The following is a 20,356-nucleotide window of genomic DNA, read 5'->3' as shown; positions in this document are numbered from 1 at the left end:
CACATTAAGAGAAATGAGAAAGAAAGGCATGGTCGGTGAGTGGGACACTCAGAGGAGAGAGGCAGAAAATAATGGCCCAAGAATAGTTCAGGGGAAAGGGTTAGTTTCAGTTTTGAATGATAACATATAACAAATATAGAGAATTTAACAATACAAACTGAAAGATGATAAACAGGATGTCAGCTGGGCATGGTGGCTTATGCCTGTAATCCTAGCATCTTGGGAGACCAAGGCAGGAAAATCACTTGAACCCAGGAGTTCCAAGACCAGCCTGGACAACATAGAGAGACTCTATCTTAGCCAGGTGTAGTGACATGCACCTATAGTCCTAACTACTCAGGAGGCTGAGGTGGGAGGTTCACTTGAGCCCAGGAGTTTGAGGCCGCAGTGAACTAGGATCACACTACTACACTCCAGCCTGGGCAACAGAGCAAGACTCTGTCTCTTAAAAAAAAAAAAAATGTCCTTTGCAGTATATTTTAAAGGAAAAAACCTTCAGTCTAAGAAGAACATGGGGGCTATAATTTCCACCTTTTATGTTTTTTCATCAGAGGATATGGCTCAAGATAACTTTTTCTTAAAAACTTATTTAAAAGGAGACATGGCTTGATGAAGTAAAAAGTATAAGAAGGTTCTATACACGAAACATGTTTTAAGGACAATGCAGACAGAATCAAGGCAACTTGAAAATGTTATCAAGATTCAGAAAAGAGGAGACACTAGAAATACTTTTTTTGTTTGTAAAATGATGCATTTCTCTAAACTGTAGAAATAATCAAAGGAGAGTAAACAATCTCCACTTTAAAATTCTAATCCTTCCAAAAATCATGATGTAACAATCACTAAGCTTGAATTAACTAAATTGTGTATCTATGTTAACGTATATCCATGGCAAATATTCCTGGTTTTAAAAGGAGTACATATGCATATCCAGACACCCTAAAATGTTAAAAAGATTTGGGACATATTGTCTTCCCTATACTTTTATATTTTATCCACATTTTACAAATGAGCAGAGAGACAAAATATTACTATTTTCAGACAAACTTATGTATAAATAAATACATTTGGAAAGTCACAACTATTGTATGGTTTTTTGGTTTGTTTTAATGCAGCAGGATTTTCCAAATATATTACTAGCAGTAACCACAATGCCTTGAATATGTTCAATAAATTAAGATAAACCAATATTCTTTTTGCCACTAAAAAATACTTGGCACTTAAAAATCACTAATTCAGTGGTCCAAAACGATCTCCACATTATTGAGAATATAACCCACTTTATAACAGAAAAGTTTAAAATAGTATAAGAGATAACTGGTTGATATTCTGTAGGGTAAGAATGGATAGTCACTATAATATGTAAACATTATTTTAAATTTAATAAGATATATTCCATTACCTCAAGCAGTTATTTCTTTGTAAGAAACATTCCAATTCTACTTTTAGTTATTTTGAAACACATAAATGATGAATATACAAATTATGATTTGATTATATACTGTATGCTTATATCAAAATATCACATGTACTCCATAAATATGTACAACTAATATGTATCTATAATAATGAAAATAATTTTTTTAAATGAGACATTTTTCTGGCATATTACAAGTAACAGTAAAAGGTTAGGCTTTTGAAATAGTATTTAATAGCAGCACAATATTAACAATAAAAAAACACTACCATACAAAAATACAACTCTTAAATTCATAATTTTTAATAAAAAGCCTTTCCAAAATGTAATCAATGTCCACTAGTATATAAAAGATGGTAAGTACAATCTAACTCAAACATCAAGATTCATCATGAAAATGAATTACTTTACTGGTCTATACATAGAGAAAACTTTGGGAGCCTCTGGAGTAGTTTTAACTTTATCAACAATCAGCCTCCGTTAGTTACTTAGGACCATGCTCTCCAATATGGTAGCCATAGCCACACATGGCTATTGACATTTAAATTAATTAAAATTAAATGGGCACATTTCAAGTGCTCAATAGTCACATGTACCTAATGACTACCATATTGGACAGTGCAGAAATAGAACCTATCACTATAGAACATTCTATCAGTGATTGAAAGTTCTCCTGGATAGTGTCAGTTTAGTGTTTTTATGTCTTCTACAGACTTTTCTGTCTTCTCTGTATCCATTTACATTTTCAATCACTATCTGCCCCATCAGTCATCATTTTTTCAAATGTTGTTCTTCTATGCAGATGACTGTGCCTATAGAAATGTGCTTCAAATAAGTATGTAAGAACTGAGATGAAGCCTAGTCTAAAGTTCTCCCACATACAAAATACATTAGTTTTGGATTGTGAACTTTGAAGCTCACATTTGGCTGCTGGGAGGCCCTATTTCCTTCTTTGATGCTCACCTATGTTTCCAATGAGAAGCCTATCAGATTACCAGCCTGCAGACACTCATGATGGTGTCACTGAATATTAATATGGTGTGCAAATAACACAGGTAAATTAATTAGAAAAATACGAAATGTAGAATACAACTCCTTAAAAATCTAATTTAAATAAACTATTTTTTCTTCCAGAACAAAAACCCATGTAATAATTTGATTGTAGTTTGGAGACGTATTTCTGATTGCATTAAAATTTCACAATTACACTAAGTGCTTAATTAGAGCTTAACACTACATAATGTACTACATGAATGATGTATATTATGCAAAACTCTACAAAAAGATTATGATAATATAAAGAAAGTGAAAAAATACATGTAGGTATAGAAAGGTAAAAGTACCTTAAATGAGATTCCATGATTCTGTCCATTCGTTTGTAAAAGGGTCTGGATGTAAAATAGCCACTCCAGTAATGATCATCTCGATCAGCATAAGTGAAAAAATCTCCACTTAAAACAGGGAACATCGATTGGCCCTTGTCTCTCTGAGTTTCATCTGCTTTATCCAGCGCATCAAAAAAATCTGATAAAGTTCCAAACTGTATCTAGTTTAAAAAAAAAATGCAGTTCAATTATTCATTCTACCTTAAAATTATTTACTTCTTACACTGTTAGGGAAAGTTAATAATAAATATTTAACATGTGTTTCCAAGTTAAGATGAATACATAGCTCAGATTTTATAAAAATCAGAAGCAGGGAAGAAAATAATAGTGACTTTTTTTTTACTTACATTAAGGCCCAAATTAAACTAAGGGAAAACTTATACACTTCAGCAGTTAAAAGGAGAGCTATTTAGATCTACAAATCAGTGAATATGAAAACTCCTACATATCTCTAGAATTTCAAAGTGTACAATGATTTGGGCATGGATTAATCCACATAAATGAAAGATGAGGGCAGCAGCAAAAATAAAAGACATATTAAAGTGTTCCAGAAGTCTACAATAACAGTTTTATTAGCCATAAAGTCTAGAAGAATAATTCTGTTAGCCATAAGGTATTTCATATATCATACCCTCCTCTATCTCCGTTTTCCCCCAGTTGAGTTCTTGTGAAGGAGAAGGGACTTTAAGAACAGCAGGTCATTTTAAAAAAATGAACTTACTCTACCAGTAGGTAACACTGAGTAGAAGTTAAATCCAAGGAGTGCTAAGAATGGCAAGTCTGGCTGCTTAAACACACTGGTCTTTCTGACTAATGATTTAAATCAGCAGTAAGAAATTCGTTTTTATGAGTTCAAACTATTCTACAAATCAAAGACAAAAAGAAACACGATACCAAATCTTGTAAACAGATATTAAAAGGCAGTCCTGTCAAAAATAAACAGATTATTTAACAGGGAATGTGTTCCTTTTAAAAGAAAGATGCGGATTTTGTTGTTTCCTACACACATACATACACACACACACACACACACACACACACACACACAGATATTGCAAGTCATTTTGATTCAAGGTAGCAATAGCATAGCTTTGAATTCCATCTCTACCACTTATCTGACATGTGTTTTGAGCATATTACATAACTTCTCTGTCTATCCACGTTACAGTGAATAGGGCTCTAAGAAAAAAGCTTACAACTGGCCGGGTGTGGTGGCTCATGCCTGTAATCCTAGCACTTTGGGAGGCTGAGGCGGGTGGATCATGAGGTCAGGAGATGGAGACCATCCTGGCTAACACAGTAAACCCCGTCTCTACTAAAAATACAAAAAAAAATTAGCTGGGTGTGGTGGCAGGCACCTGTAGTCCCAGCTACTCGGGAGGCTGAGGCAGGAGAATGGCGTGAACCCAGGAGGCCGACCTTGCAGTGAGCAGAGATCACGCCACTGCATTCCAGCCTGGGTGACAGAGCGTGACTCCATCTCAAAAACAAACAAAAAAAAACTTACAACCATGACTGGCAAATAATGGTATAAACTTTAGCTATCATTTATTCACTGCAAAGACAAAATTGCGACTGGAACATTTACAACAATGATACTGATAAGGCAAATATAAGTGACTGTAATCTAGTTGTGGTGCAATATATTTTTACAGCAAAATAGATGATTATTTCTAAATCCTTATGTTTATATTAAAGATAAGCAATTTTCAACTGTATTCAATTTGGTGTAGCCAATGTATCTTGGCTTCACCAAACAGAGAGTGATCTTGGGCAAGTATATCTATTTGTGCCTCAATTTCCTCATCTACAATGGGAACAATCATAGGACCTACCAGAAAATGTTCAGATAACTAAATAAGTTAAATAAAGTACTTTAAGCAATTTACAGCAAATAATACGCACTCAATATGTTTTAGCTAACACTAAGAGTATTATTACTCACAAGCATTACTAGGAAGAAGACTGTGTGTGTGTGTGTGTGCACGCGTGTATGTGTGTGTGTAACCATAAAAGAAATGAGTCACAAATAGAAGGAAATATGGCATTAACTTCATATCCAGCAGATACAGATGAGCTCAGGAAAGTATAAATAATAAGAGTGACAAAATAGTCTACGATATAAATATTTCTGAGTCTCACTTTCCTCAAACATAAAACAAAGGATTTTATTTAGACAATAAAAACCATTTTGAACTTCAAAGTTTAGAAATCTATAGCATGCTACAGAATTAGTATTAACAATAAAGTATACCCTTTGAAAATATTTCAATTAGTTTTTGGTATGAGCCAAGATAAAAATACTTCCTTCTTGAAAATGTCCCAGAGCAGTTTAGATAAGTAGCCTAGTAGGCTTTCTCAAAAACTTAATTCAACCTTTAAGGGTAGAAAAATAACTCAGTACCTGTGCTAGAGTATTTTTTAAAGTAATTATTTAAAGTAAATTTCTCTAGAAAGTCTCTTGGTAGCTCATAAAAAGTAAATATTTAGGACACCTTTAAGAATAACCAAATAAAAATATTCACATGGTTTTTACATTAAAAGGCAACAACTTTAATCTTAAATGTAAGAATTCTATCAGGACAACACATAAGAAAAATTACAAAAATTGTTAAATGATGATCAAATGGCAAAATGACTGTCTTGGCTATTCCATGTCAATTTTTCAGCCATCTGAACTCAGTTATTTACTTTTGTTCTCCAGTTCATTAAAAGAAAATAATAAATTTATGCTTCCAGTTCAGACAAAGTAACTTTAAGTATCCCACAAGAAACAGATATAACTAGATAAACTATAGAAAGAAAAAGCTTTGAAGACATTAAAGAACTAAAGCAGCCAGAACTTAAGGGATAAAAATGTTGGAGAGAAAGAAAATGCATTAAGGTGGACCCTATACTCTACCAAATTTTCATCTTGGGGTACTGGTTCAATCATTGCACAAGACATAAAGGCCTAACAAAAAGCAATGTCCTAGAAGAAGAAAATAATAAAATTTAGTATCTGGTCATGAAAAAACACTCTGTAAATGAGGAATATAAGGAAAATTCCATAATCTGATAAAGGGAATCTACAAAATTCTACAGCAAACATTATGACTAACGAATGTTTTCTCTCTTAGAAAATTATGTCTGCTTTCACCACGCCTACTCAACATTATACTAGAGGACACAGCCATTGTACATGGTAAGAAAGTAGACGGAAAGATTTAAAGCTTTGGAAAGGAAGACATAAATATGCCATTACTCATATATAGGAAATCCATAAAGAATCCACAAATAACTAAAAATAATAAATAAATTTAACAAAGTTACCGGATACAAGGCTAAAATGCAAAAATCAATTGCATTAATACACAAAATACACCACGTTCATCGATTACATGGCCCAATAATTGTAGTTATTTGTGCTCAAATCAAACCAAAGATTCAATGCAATCCCACTCAAAATCCCCTTCAATTTTTTTTTTTTTTTTTTTGGTAGAAATTTAAAAGATGGCCTACACCCATGTAGAATTACAAAGGACTAACAGTAACCAATGCAATTTTGGGAAGGAGAACAAACTGGAAGACTTTTACTATCAGATATTAAAACCTATTATAAAACTGTAGTGTTAATAATTAAGACAGTGTGAGATGAGTCAAACAGACCAATAAAAGTGAATAGAGAATGTAGACACAGACCCACACACAAATGCAGTCTCATTCATGATTAATGACAAAGATGACACTGTGGTGCTGTGGAAGAAAGTATGGTCTTTTCAATAAATGGTGCTGGATATCTATATAAGCCAAAATGTATCTTGATCCCTACCCTCACACAATTCACAGCAATCCATTTCAAATAGATTACAGACCTAAATGTTGAAGGCAAGACAATTAAGCTTCTAGAGGATAGCTTCATAAGAATGTAGCTTCACAACCAAATGATAAACAAAAATTTTTCAAACAGAAGAAGTTCTAAACATAAAGAAAAATAGTTATATTTGATTAATTAAAATTAAAAATTTCTGTTCATCAAAAGACAGCATGAGAAAGTGAAAATGCAGGCTACATAGTAGGAGACAACATTTGCATAACTTTTATATGAAAAAAGATAGAATTCAAAATGTACCAAAGAGCTATATACAGTAAGAAAAAGACAACCCCGATTTAATTAAAAAATCATCAAAAGACTTAAATAGGTACTTCACAAAAGAGGATACTCAAATGGCAATAAACATATGAAAAGAGACTCAACCTCATTAACCACAGGAGAAATAAAAAATAAAACCATCCCATCTATCAAAAGGATAAAAATGGAAAACAAAAATCCTGACAATACAAACTGAGAAAGGGTGTGGAACAACCAAACCTCTTGTACAACACAATTGATGCATCTATTTTGGAACAGTTTGGCAATATATACTAAAGCTGAACATGTGCATACTCAATGGCCAAAAAATTACATCCCATTTTATACCCATGTAAACTCATAACAAATAACCAAAACATGGACAAAATATTCAAAGCAGACTTATTTGTGATAGACAAAAACTGGGAACAATCCCAAATACCCAGTAAGAATACAATGAATAAACTGTGGTATATTCATCAAAAAATGAATACTAGAGATACTATACAGTACTAAAAAGGAATGAACTACTGCTACCTGCAACAGAATGGATGACTCTCGCAAACATAATGTGAAAAGAAAAAGCCAGACACAAAGTACATGTGTATGGTCCCCATCGTATAAAATTCAAGAACAGGCAACAGTAATCATGGTGACAGATGTGAAAGTAGTGGTTGCTTTTGCGGCAGTTGGTGATGACTGGAAAGAGATCTGAGGGACAATAAAAGTTCTAAGCCTTAATCTGGATGATGGTTACATGGAGACTTTTAAACTTGCAAAATTCTATGCACACTTATGGTTTGTCCACTTCTTCTATGTATGTGGCACTTCAATTTTTTAAATGACTTTTAAAAAACTGTTCTAGTAGGCAAAGGATGAAATAGGTAGAATACTAAAATCAGGGTCTAATTTTTTCAGTCAGACAGGAGACCAGATGCTTCTATGAACCAAAATCACTTCCTAGTAAGATGTAATTACAGATAAGATACTCATATATATATCCCCTCCTCTGATCACATATTCATGTATGAGCATCATCTCTCAGGAAAATACACGGATAATTTAAACATACCCCTAGGATCCAAGTTCATAATCTGATAAAAATTCAGCTGTAACAATCCTGAATAAACTTGATATTTTATTAGGTTTATTTATCTATTTGATATTACTTAGGTTTATTTAAAATAAACTTGAATTCTTACTAAACTATAGTTCACCATCAGCTTTCAAATTCCCTAAACAGTAATATCACTTCCTTTCTATAGTATTTTCACAGATGTTCTACTTTTACATGTCAATATGTGAAATAATAAACATGCTGAATAATTAATCTTCTTATGTAGAGTCTCTAAGACACATTTAAAAAGAAAAAAAAAAAAAGACTTTAAAAGCCTGTTGTCCCAACACAAACAAATGATAAAAGTTTGAAGTGGTAGATATCCTAAATACCCTGATTTGATCATTATACATTCTCCCCATGTATCAAAATTCATAGGTGTCCCATAAATATATACAATTATGTATCAATAAAAAATCAATTTTGTAATTAAAAACTTGATCAAATGCAATATATGATTATTGCTTGAATTTTGACTCAAACAAAGCATGTGTTAAAAGAACTGTTTTTTATGAGATGAGGAAAATTTGAATCTGCCCAGATACGTATCATGAAATTATTGTTAGTTTTTTAGGTGTGATAATGGTATTATCGTTATATTTTTAAACAGAACTTTTATAATTTAGAGATACATACTGAAATATTTATAGGTGAAACTATATGAAACCTGAGATTGGCTTCAATATAATCCTATGGGGAGGAGTGAGACAGCAGTGGGGCATGGCTGAAACAAGAGTGGTCTTGAGTTGAAGAATGCTGCAGCTGAGCCATGGATATGGGGAGAAGGGGAACAATTTTTGCTATTTTCAGAACTTTACAGTACATTTTAAATTTTCCATAAGAAAAAAAAAAGAGTAAGAACCATAGGCAAACGATTAATTTTAGAAGTCTTCTCACTTAAAAAAAAATGTTAGTGTATTCTCTGGACATAGGACATTTGTTTGCAAAATTCATGACATGTTCATCTGCATCTGCCGGTCATGCTACTAAATCACAAGGATGCAGCTGTCAGACAGAAATAACAGACTTTCAATGTTGGTAAAAAAACAAAACAAAACAAAACAAGCACAATAAAAACAGTACGTCCCTGAAGACTAAATATCACAACTTGGTAGGTACATATTTTCAATCACATAAAAGTAAATTCCTCTTTAATCCTCAAGGAGTGTTAGGAACGGGACAACTTTAGATATGGAACTATAGCATATAATAATTTTCTTCCTAATGGATTATATTTTACACAAGAATTATATATTCTAAGAAGCACTGTGATGTAGGACAAAGAAGCTAAGGATTTCTGTTTATAGTCTCATTTAATAATAAAGGTTCAATTTCAAATACGGAATCATAAATATTTTCTCCTTACCTTAACTTTAAACTTGGACTGAGAATTCATATAATCAAAAAGCTGCTGATAATTCTTAAACTGTAAATCCCATTCCGTGTATTCACAGTAGCGGAAATCATCTCCTAGTGGAGCCAGGAGAACTTTGGTACGAAAAAGCTTTGACTTCTTTCGGTACTGATCTAGTAGCATCCGAGCCCTACAAAAAAAACAAACACAAAAAACAGAAAATATGAATTTGACTAAGAAAAAGTGAATGTGACAATTGATTAAAAAGGAAATAACCAAATTCAAAAGTACATTTTATTAAAAGAAATTGTATATTTTATCTATCTGCAAGGTTAGTATAATTCAAAGACAGATTTTTTTAAAACTATCATGCTAATTTTCATTATCCTTTAAAAATATTCATAAATTCTTATCAGAAGGAAAAACTCATAGGTTTCCAATGGATTATCTTTGGAGAAATATGGTCATGTACCAACTTGGCATATAATAAGTGGGGTACCAATGACTTCCTAAAGCCCAGCCACAGAGATTGAATACCAGATAGCCCAGGTGTTAAAATGATTTATCTAGTAAGACAATAAGGACTTCCCACATATACAGACTTTGAAGTTTGCTTTGTCTTAGTATTCCTTTCTCTAATCTAAAATTATCTGATTAAACATAGAAAAAAGTGTACTTTGAACAAAACCAAAAGGGAATAAATGTTAATCTGTAACATTTTATAGAGTCATATTTCCTCTTCTAAAGAAAAAAAAATCCACACACTTGTCACCTGCCACCAATAATCTGAGTATTTGTCACAGTGTCCTTTTCAATACTGACCATCAGATAAGGATTAGGAGTTGAATTAGCTATTTTGGTTTCTACTTCTCTGGACTCTAACCAATAGCTTGATGGAATAGCTTTTATATTTCATATTCTATTATAGTATTCTGCAGAATGTCCTTTGGAAATCACTGAATTAGGGCATCATTTAAGAAAGTCTGAGAATACAAACTAAGACAAAGGGCTTGTGAAAATGAAATTATACAAGTGGATGAACCCAAAGCAGTTCACAATATTTACAAAGACAAAGCTTAAGAAATCAGTGATTAAACGACAAGTATTTTTATAATTTTCACTTCAAGGATCATCCAAAAGTAAATTCTAATTCACAATATAAAAACTTATGAAAGTATCTCAAAGAACACCAATGACGGAATGAAGCATTTTATAAAAATTATAAACATTTAACTAAATTTAAATCTCATATGGTCCTTTTTACATTTGTAATCTCTGAAATTGCTTTGCAAATATAAAATTTTAGCAGTAACATAATACCTTGGTGAGTAAAATATAACCACAGCGTCCTTATGTAACATATAATGCTTAGTTTTCTGACATTAGCACATTACTTTATCTTTACTAGTAATTTACTAACATTCCACATTTGCCAAAACACTTTTAGGTTACTTACGATAAAAAACACATGAAGAATGAGATTAACCACATAGAAAGAAGGCTACCAAAAAAAAATGAGTAAAAATAATCAAATATATAAATCATAGATATAAGATATAATTGAGCTCCAACTAGATTTCCTAGGCAGCCAGCATAAAAAAGGGTTTACTATTAGATATAGAGTATCTTGTATACATATGTGTAAAGCACATATAAAGAAAAGAAATCACAAACGTTAATGGCATGCCTTTAACACTTCACATCTATCCTAACTCTCAAGCCTGTCCAGAAAGTGTCAACACTGGGAAAGCCAAGTAACCAGCCTGTAACGCCTGGCAGGAAGAAGACACTCACTAAATATATGGTCCAATGGTAATTGGTAAATGGTAATATGGTAAATATATGGAACCAATAACAAATCAATTGACCCAACATCACATTTGAAAACATACAGATGCAATTTGCTCCTGATTTATTTTACCAGGTAAGAAATGTCAACTTAACTGTAACCAAGAAAAATAAAATCCCCAAAACATCAAATCACGTGACGGTCAATAGAAAAAGCCAACTTAAAACATATAGTACTTGACCAAAAATGAACTTGACAAAGAATGATATTTCTTTACTTGCAAAGTAGAAGAACCTGCTGAGCTGGACATATCAAAAGATGCCATCTGTACATTACGGTTAAATTTCATTTTCTTTGGGACGTTAACAAATTGAACAGGGCTAGGCATGGTGGCTCATACCTGTAATCCCAGCACTTTGGGAGGGCGAGGCAGGAGGATCATTTGACCCCAGGAGTTCAAGACCATCCTGGGCAACACAGGGAGACCTCGTCACTACAAAATTTTTTAAAACAATTAGTCGAGCATTGTGGCATGTACCTGTGGTCCCAGTTACTTAGGAGGCTGAGGTGGGAGAATTGCATGAGCCCAGGTGATGGAGGCTCCAGTGAGCTATTGTGTTATTGTACTTCAGCCTGGGTGACAGAAAGAGAACCTGTCTCAAAAAAAGTGGGGAGCTTGAAAGGGGCCAATGAGCTGGAATGCCTGTGTTTGATCTCAATTCATCATCAGGTCAAAAAGAAGGTGATATATGGATCTGAGGTAACCAGTTGAGTTAACATTTCAATACTTGTAAGAAGTTTGTTTGTTTATCTTAGAGACGAAGTCTCACTCCGTCACCCAGGCTGGAGTGCAGTGGAGAGATCTCGGCTCACTGCAAGCTCTGCCTCCCAGGTTCTATTAGTTCTCCTACCTCAGCCTCCTGAGTAGCTGGGATTACAGGCACACGCCGCCATAGAAATGGGGTTTTACCATGTTGCCCAGGCTGGTCTCAAACTCCTGAGCTCAGAAAATCCGCCTGCCTCGGCCTCCCAAAGTGCTAGGATTACAGGCATGGGCCACTGCGCCCGGCCAAGAAGTTTAAAAAGAAAAAATCTCTAAGTATTATATAGACTCATTCAACAGTATGCCCCCAGGTGCCTGGAAATCACTTTCAAAACCACTGGAACTAAATGAGCACAAGGTATCATCCTGAGGGGCAATTGTTGAAAGGTTAGATGACATAGCAAAAGGATTATAAAAAAGCCTTTTTTTCCTCAATAATGTGCCTCAGGTAGTCTCAGTAGCACCCTACAAAAAAAGAACAAAGGGCTCACAATACTATGAATGCACTGGGACTCCCCAACTGAAACATCTTGTTCACTTTTAAGAACTTCCCCATCCCTGGTCACCTGAGCAGAGAGTAGTGTAAATACCTGTAAATATAAACAGCTATTTGCCCACCTACACAGGCCAGGGTGCCCCCACACTCAACCCTTCCTTTTTATTACACCTTCCGCCACACAATATACTGGCTTATTCTCTTATGCCTACTTAGCCCAACCCTAGCTAGAAAGCAGGTTGTTCAGAATTCCTCAGTGGTTCTCATGGCTGTAGGAACCAAGAAAATGAAATCAAGTCAATCCCTAACCTTGGGCAGTTTTTCTAAATAACTATTAAAGTCACATTTTGATAGAAGGGCTCCATGACTTTAAGAAGGCTGCCATGCTAAAACACCTTCATGTCTGCCACAGTGAGAGGCTCACAAAGAAAATCTTTGTGATTCTAAGGACTCATTGAAGGTAAAAAGATCTCATTTCACCTTCTTCCTCACATACTTTTTTTTAAGTGACTTCTCTTTTGAAAATAAACTGATTTAATAGTGCAAAAATAAATTTATTTAATTTATTTAATGGGCTATATTATTTTCCTAGCAGAGTTTAGTGTTTTTATATTACACCACAATGTTTCATTTTAATACACTACTAATTTTTAAGTGAAGAAATTAAACTTTAAAAGTACCAATATTAGAAACTACATGTAAGTTGGTTTAATGAGATGCTTCCATCATTAGCACAATTTTCTTCTAAAGATATGATTCATACCTTTGATTTTTATTTAAATGTATTTAAGTATAAATATTCCTAATTAAAGTTTACTGTAAGTCAAAAACATCAGAATGATGCAAAGATGTGTATACACCAGAGCTGGGAAGCATTCACTATTATTGAAATTGTTATTAAGGGAACAGATAATTACATTCTTTATGTGCTCCATTTCAATAAATGTGTTTTTGCAGTTGAATTGCTTTTCTTACCAATTTGTACAATAGGGACCAGAAGTTTTATTCAACAAAAGTATATGAAATCAATCAAACACAGTAGAAGGCTTTTATAATGAGGGCAAAGGAGATGGTAATAATAGTGTATTATAGGTTATCCATTGTATATTGATCTAGTATTGTTCACTTTCCATTAAAATGTAACACATAACCGGCATAGTCAAGGCTCTGGCATTTTTAAGTTGCTTTAGATCTGGTTTGAATGAATACTTCAAACAAGGATAATGTTGGCTAATAAAGCCCATTTGTTCAACCCTTCAGCAACTAGCAGCTGAGTGGCTACTTTATTCAAGATGTTGTCTTATGAAATACGCATTTTCATACCTGCTTTGGACATTTCCAGGATGTATTGTTTCTGGGGGGACTCCCCAGGGACAACCAAATCTGCCTCCAGGAAGACGTTTAAAATCAAACTGGCAGCATATTTTAGGATCAGGTCCACAAGTGTGAGGGATGTCATAGCTGTAGAAGGGCATCATGTGGCATAAAATATCTGTGACAGATCCCAGATCTAAAATAAAGAGCCAACACACAAACCTGCATTTATAAAATCTGTTTTCCCAAAAAATATTCAAAATGTCATTACTTTACACAAAGTAATGCTGATTTAGCTCTATGCTAAATCAGCAGCCCCTTTAACTTCCAGTACATATACCCCAGCGGTATTTAATGGCCACCTGTCTGAAGGAAGATACTCACACATCTCAGTCTCTATCTACCTCTTCTATCTAAGCATAGCAGAGACAGGAAAGCCCCAGCATGAACCAGCGCCAGCTGACCAGGAGGGATACAAACTGAGCAGCAGTGAAAGTTACAGCTGGCTCATCCAAAACTATGTCCATCCCTGGCTGCCAGTTCCTGCCGTAACTGTTCCCAATTCAGGTAACAGAATTCACTGAGAGATATACCATGATATTAGCTGCAGAGGCTGGGTGAGAAGAACGGAGTAAAAAAGGGACGGAAGAACAAAGGAAGTGTGGAGCATAGACTTATAAAAACACTGGAGAAATTCACTCTTGGAGAAAATTTCCTCTTATGGTGAGGAGAGGATGTGCAACCCAGGAGAATCTACAGTCTCACCCCATGTTTACCAAGAATGAGTCAGTCAATGGGACTTTTCACCAACAAAGAAGCACAGGAAAAGAAAAAGTAATTTTCAAAAAGCGAAACAAAAATAAAAACAAAACGAATAAGATATGGAAAATGAGCACTGATTCCTGATGCAGAATTAATTAAAACTACAATGTTATCACATGTTGATACCACTGGCCTGGAGAGGTGAGAAGCCTACCAACAAGTGAGACTGGAGGACCTACCTAGTAGTTAAAATCTATCTTTGCGAATATGATCCTGAGCTTTTAAATAGCCCCCGCCCTTTATTTATGTATGGATTTCCAATTTTCAGCAATGAGTATGTACTGCTTACGTAACAGAAAGACAAAAAAATTTACATTTTTAATAAGTGAAAATAACTGCTTCATTAAGAACTCGAACACATGAACAAGCTCAACTTAATTCGAAAACATTTTTTAAAAAGCAACATGTTCAAATTTATCAGGTAATCCTAAAATATTCCAGTTTTATCAATTTAGTTAACTGTTATTTTCCAAATTTAAAACTATTAAAATCTATGTACTTCAGTGCTGTCAGCTGTTTCACTGAATCATATTCACAACTGTGACACTGTAGATGCTGGTCACTAATGCTTGCTATGAGCATATAGTCACCACAAAAGGTTGTCACAAGTCCTAAAACTCTTCTCTCCTATGGATAAGGACATATTCCATACCCCACTAATTCTCCTTATGCGCTACTCTTTTGCAGCTAATTTGCATACTTAATTTTATCTGCTACATTTGGCTGTATCTGTATTTTATCAAATTAGACTGGAATTTCCCTATAAGCAAGGATGTTTTCAACATTTCTTCCTAGCACAATACTGAAATACATAAAAGTACTCAATAATTTCATACTAACTGATATTTATGGGCAATTGTTTAAGTAGGGCTTCTTCAAATTCTTTGTTTTTCAAATTAATATGCTCCTTAGCATTTGATCAAACTATATGGAATGCAATCCCCTACAAGTTCTTGTTTTCCCTACAGGTTTAATTTTCTAGAATTAAGAAACTGTATAGCTAATGCTTTCCTTACTGAAAAAAACAGGAGTACAAATAAGAAAGTTACTGTCTAAATTTACAAATGATTTTTCTGAAACACTTAAGGGGTCTAGATTACACAAGAAAACAAGTATAATGTAAGGCAGTAATTTCTCAAACACTGTTTTATAAACAAAATATTTCTTTCAGATGAAAGTTTACTGAGAACACAATGACAGAGGTTAGGAGCCTGGGCTTCAGGAACTACACAGAACTACATTCAAATCTCTGCTCTCTATGCATGACCTATATGACTTTTGGCAAATGGCTTCTCATATCTAAGCCTCCATTGCTTCACCATAAAAAAAGAATAATATTAAAAAGATTAAATGAGAATGAATATAAAGCAGAGGTAACATAATACATGGCCCATAATAAAGGCTCGATAAATAAATAGAAAATAAGGTGGTCTGAATTAAATAGGGGTTGAGAAAGGCAAAGGCCTCCCAAGAGGCCTAGATCTTTTCTCCTCTCTCCTAATAAAGAGCTGCACAAGTATATCCTTAGAATGCCTGCGTGGCCACAGAACACACTGTGAAGACAGGTGGTATTTTGACATTAGGGCTGTTTTAGGAGGACAGGATTAAGGCTTTAAAAAGCAATTCTTACAAGATGTAGAGACAAGAGACAGAAGGAAGGAACACTGGCTGAATATAAGATACATGACTGGATATCAGTTCTAATGCATGTTCAAATTTGTGACGGAAGCAAGTGAAAGCATTATTGGCAAAATACTAACTCCTTATATTTATCTACTTTCTTTAGACATAAAAAGATTCTCCTATGCTCTATAAATATCTGCATTATTACTTAAAAGAATCTTGACACAGGCACATGGGAAAAATAATTACGAGAGTGACTATCTTTAGGTCACCTGATTTTTCAAGACTGACAGTGAACAAAACCCACAGTGGCATGAGTTCATAACCCTTGTGAAATAGTATCTAGGCCAAATGGGATCACCTTTCATCAAACCCTACATACCCCAATTCTGTCTCCAAAAAAACTCCAATGTTTTATGCAGTGCAAAGTGTTTTTTAACTGCATAATGAACTCTCTGGATAAGCATGTGAGAAAGTCCAGCACGGTTTAGAAGATAAGCCATTGTTGGTGAGTGTCCAAAGGGATCAATAGCCCAGCCAGACCGAGGTTTCACTCCTGTGGATAAAGATGATAAGTGTTAATTTTTTTAATTGATATATGAAATAAAAAGAAGTCACAACACATTCAGACTCATTGTCATTGTATAGTCTCCTAGAGATATCAGACCAAGGATCTACCCAGCATTATCCTCTGCCAAGTATTCCCAGCAAGATATCATGAAGGGAGGATTGTGCCACTGCCTATCCACATAGGCAGAGGATGCTCACTGAAATTAATCAGTTAGAGTTGAAATAAATACTGCCATCTTTTAGCCATTAACATCTTTTACCTATTATAAAGCCACTGCCATTAACTAGAGGTAGAGAATAAACAGGACCAGGGCCCTTCCTGGAAGGATCTCACAGTCCTGTGATCTGTGGAGCTGGATAACTCTGGAACTATTACATGATAAAGAAAAGTAACGTAACTATTTCAACTTATATTTCCCAACACCAACATTAAGGACGTTTTTAGTCTGTCTTTTACACATTACAAAAGCCCCAAATCATCTTATGATACAGTGGCAGAACAGGCCAAAATAACTATACCATATTTCATTAAATCTTAAGACATTATGATGCTGGTGCTTTCACTCCACCTACAAAGGTGCCAGTGATTTCTCATAGCTGGCTCACACCAATAATGCGAACTACTGACTAAAGATATATCTCAATTTCACAGAGGATAAAATGTAAAAAAATAAAAATGAAAAAGATAATAAATGTACCGGTTAGAATAAGATTGTTCATCTAGCATTATAAAAATCTGATGTTTTAATTATTTGGGATTCTCAAATAAAGTGTCTACTTACAACTTATAAACTGACGTAAGTAATATTGCTGTGTGTATTTTTTTTCATTCAAACACCTTTTAAGCACCTTACCTAAGATGATGAAAGACCCCACAGTTACAAAAACGAGCGAGTTAAATTAGATCTTGACTCTAGTTTGCAGAGGCTATCATTCAAATAAGTGTAACACAAAGTAACATACAAGACAACAAAGAGAACTAGAACTTTGTAAACAACACTAAAGAAGAACACAGACATGGGGAGCCAGTAAAGGACAATAAGGAAAAGTCAGGATCTACAGGGGACCAAGAGTATACAGTCAAAACTCAAAAAGAGCATAGGTCAAAACTAGAAGAACTGACCACATAAGATTTGTGCATTTCACATATGTAATTTACATCCAAAAATTAAAAAGAAATATTGAACTCTATTTAGTAACTTTGGTTTTTGTGGTAGCACGGATTTAACAATTCTGAAGGCAGCTTTCATGTATTCTAAGATTGAACAAATGAGAACAAGGGAGCCAGAATTTTCACAGTAAGATAAGTAACTACAAATGTGGAAGACTGGAATGTACCCTATGATATTGCATTACAACAGGAGATATCGGTACTAACTTACGGTTTTTCATGAAGAAATATAAAAATATAGATACAGGTATCTGTATGTATATTCACAAACATACACAAATTTTCCAACTCAGTGCACTTGAAGGACCTAGATGCAATAAAACCTCAGTACCAATGACCACACCTTAGCTCTCACATCTTGGCCTCTACATACCAATCATTTTACAAAGAAAAAAAAAACCTGAAAGAAATAGCTTATTCCAAGGCTGAAGCCAGGAAAGTACATGATAAGCCTGGAATATATTCTTGTGTCATAAAGCAAAGAGACAGTCAAGAAATCATGGGGGCATATTAAAATAACTCAGGAAAAGACCAAAGAGGCTTCTAATGGCCAAATCTGGGACAACTGAGGTGTGAAAATAAACAATGCATTATAACCCATTGAATATTAACCATGAGCCCATACTGATATAAATAAATAAACAGAAAATAAGAAGGAAAGCTCTTCTCTTTAGTAGAATGCCAACTAGCAATTATAGAAGGAATTAGAAAATCATCAATGGACACTAAAACATAAACATGAGAGATAGCTGAGGTATAGAATATTTATTCCCAATGTATCTCCCACATATTAATTAGAAAGGGCAAAAATTTAATACAGTGGAGAAACTTAGCAGACAAACCTTAACTAGTTGTTCCCAGTATTACCAGTACTAGGACAGAGACATCACATGCCTCCTGATATGATGCAGTGAGGACAATGGGACATCACATTACTGCAGTGATATTGTAACTAGACAGACAAACAGGTAGATAGGAAGAATACATAAATAACTTGAATCCCATCATCAAGAAACTGACAAAGTCAAATAGAGAGACTTCTACAAAAGTGGATCTACTCTTCAAAAATATAAAGATCAAGAAATCCCCAAAGAAAGACTAAGGAACAGTTTCAAGTAAAAGGAAACTAAAGAGACATGACAACTAAATGCAATGTACGACCATGGATTCCATTCTTGACTGGGTGGGGGAAAAAGCGGCTTTTATAAAAGACATTATTGAAATAATTGACAAAATCTGAATACAGCCTGTGGACTACACTGTCCTACTGTATCACTGTTAACATTCCTGATTTGATAACTTTATTCTATTTACATATAAAAGTGTCCTTATTTCTTAGGAAATATGCAATGAAGTATTTAGAGATAAGGGTACAGGGTACCTCCAACTTACTCTCAAATGATTCAGAAAAATATACATATGAATCAATGTACAAGATACATGGGAGTCCTTCCCAAGTACTATGATGCCACTTATAAGTTAAAAATTATATCAAAATTGTTATAAAATTAAAAAAGGAGTATGTATTGTCCAAATAACGAGGACAGAATAAGCTTATAAAAAAAGATAAAAATCAATATCAAACACTGTAGTGATGTCAAAGAGTTTATAGTGTCCATTCAATTTAACAATTATAACATCACTGGTAATCTTTTCCACATCAAAACCGTTGGATCCAGAGGGGTAGCAACCTAGCTGCAATGGAATAAAGAGTCCCTGAGACTAAATAATGTAGAAAAGAGAGAGTGTAAACTATATTTTTTAAAACTTTGATATGAAAGGAGTGGAGAACTAGGGATAGACTTAAAAAGGAACCTAGTGTCCTGCTAGAGTTTTTCTTGGCAATACTTTTTAAAAGGAGGGTAAGGGGCAAATTTAGGAAAAAGTACAATATAAGAAAAATCCAAAATTTTATAAAGAGGGCACATTTGCTAATAAAACTGGAAAGCTCATCAAAAAGATTTCATGCCTTCATGCAAGAATAAGATTATCAAAATACATAAAAGTAAAAACTGTTCAAAATACAAGAACAAAGTATGGAAAACAATCATTAAGAAGAATTAACATCAGTCAATTTTTGGCAAACCTAATAGGTTTAAAAATTAGAACATGAGTAATACGAATAGTACCTAATAAAACTGGATTATTCTAAGTATATTTAATACTATAGTTTAAGAGGAATCAGGAAATATATTTGTAATATGGATATGGTAGTCAAAAGACAACTTTAAAAGCTCAAAAAAGTTATAATAGGCCGGACACGGTGGCTCATGCCTGTAATCCCAGCACTTTGGGAGGCAGAGGTGGGTGGATCACCTGAGGTCAGGAGTTCGAGACCAGCCTGACCAACATGGTAAAACCCTA

General features: G+C 34.1%; 1 protein-coding gene across 7 annotated transcripts in view; it reads right to left on the bottom strand.

Moving 5' to 3' along the window:
- MAN2A1 (mannosidase alpha class 2A member 1) overlaps positions 1-20,356 on the bottom strand; it is a 190,445-nt gene that overhangs the window by 92,194 nt on the left and 77,895 nt on the right. For all 7 annotated transcript variants that reach the window (XR_010156965.1, XM_063810525.1, XM_063810528.1 and 4 more), the window contains 4 exons: positions 16,634-16,807; positions 13,816-14,002; positions 9,397-9,574; positions 2,761-2,963 (listed from right to left, as the gene is read on the bottom strand). Coding sequence is in view for 6 of the 7 variants with exons in the window: in XM_063810525.1 (XP_063666595.1) it covers positions 2,761-2,963; positions 9,397-9,574; positions 13,816-14,002; positions 16,634-16,807 (742 nt within the window). In the remaining variant the exon portion in view is untranslated. The remainder of the gene's footprint in view (positions 1-2,760; positions 2,964-9,396; positions 9,575-13,815; positions 14,003-16,633; positions 16,808-20,356) is intronic.

The sequence above is a fragment of the Pan troglodytes genome, chromosome 4 (genome assembly GCF_028858775.2).
Source record: "Pan troglodytes isolate AG18354 chromosome 4, NHGRI_mPanTro3-v2.0_pri, whole genome shotgun sequence".
Classification (NCBI taxonomy): Eukaryota; Metazoa; Chordata; class Mammalia; order Primates; family Hominidae; genus Pan; species Pan troglodytes.
The sequence above is the reverse complement of the archived record's forward strand: the minus strand, read 5'-3'. Positions and strand labels throughout refer to the sequence as shown.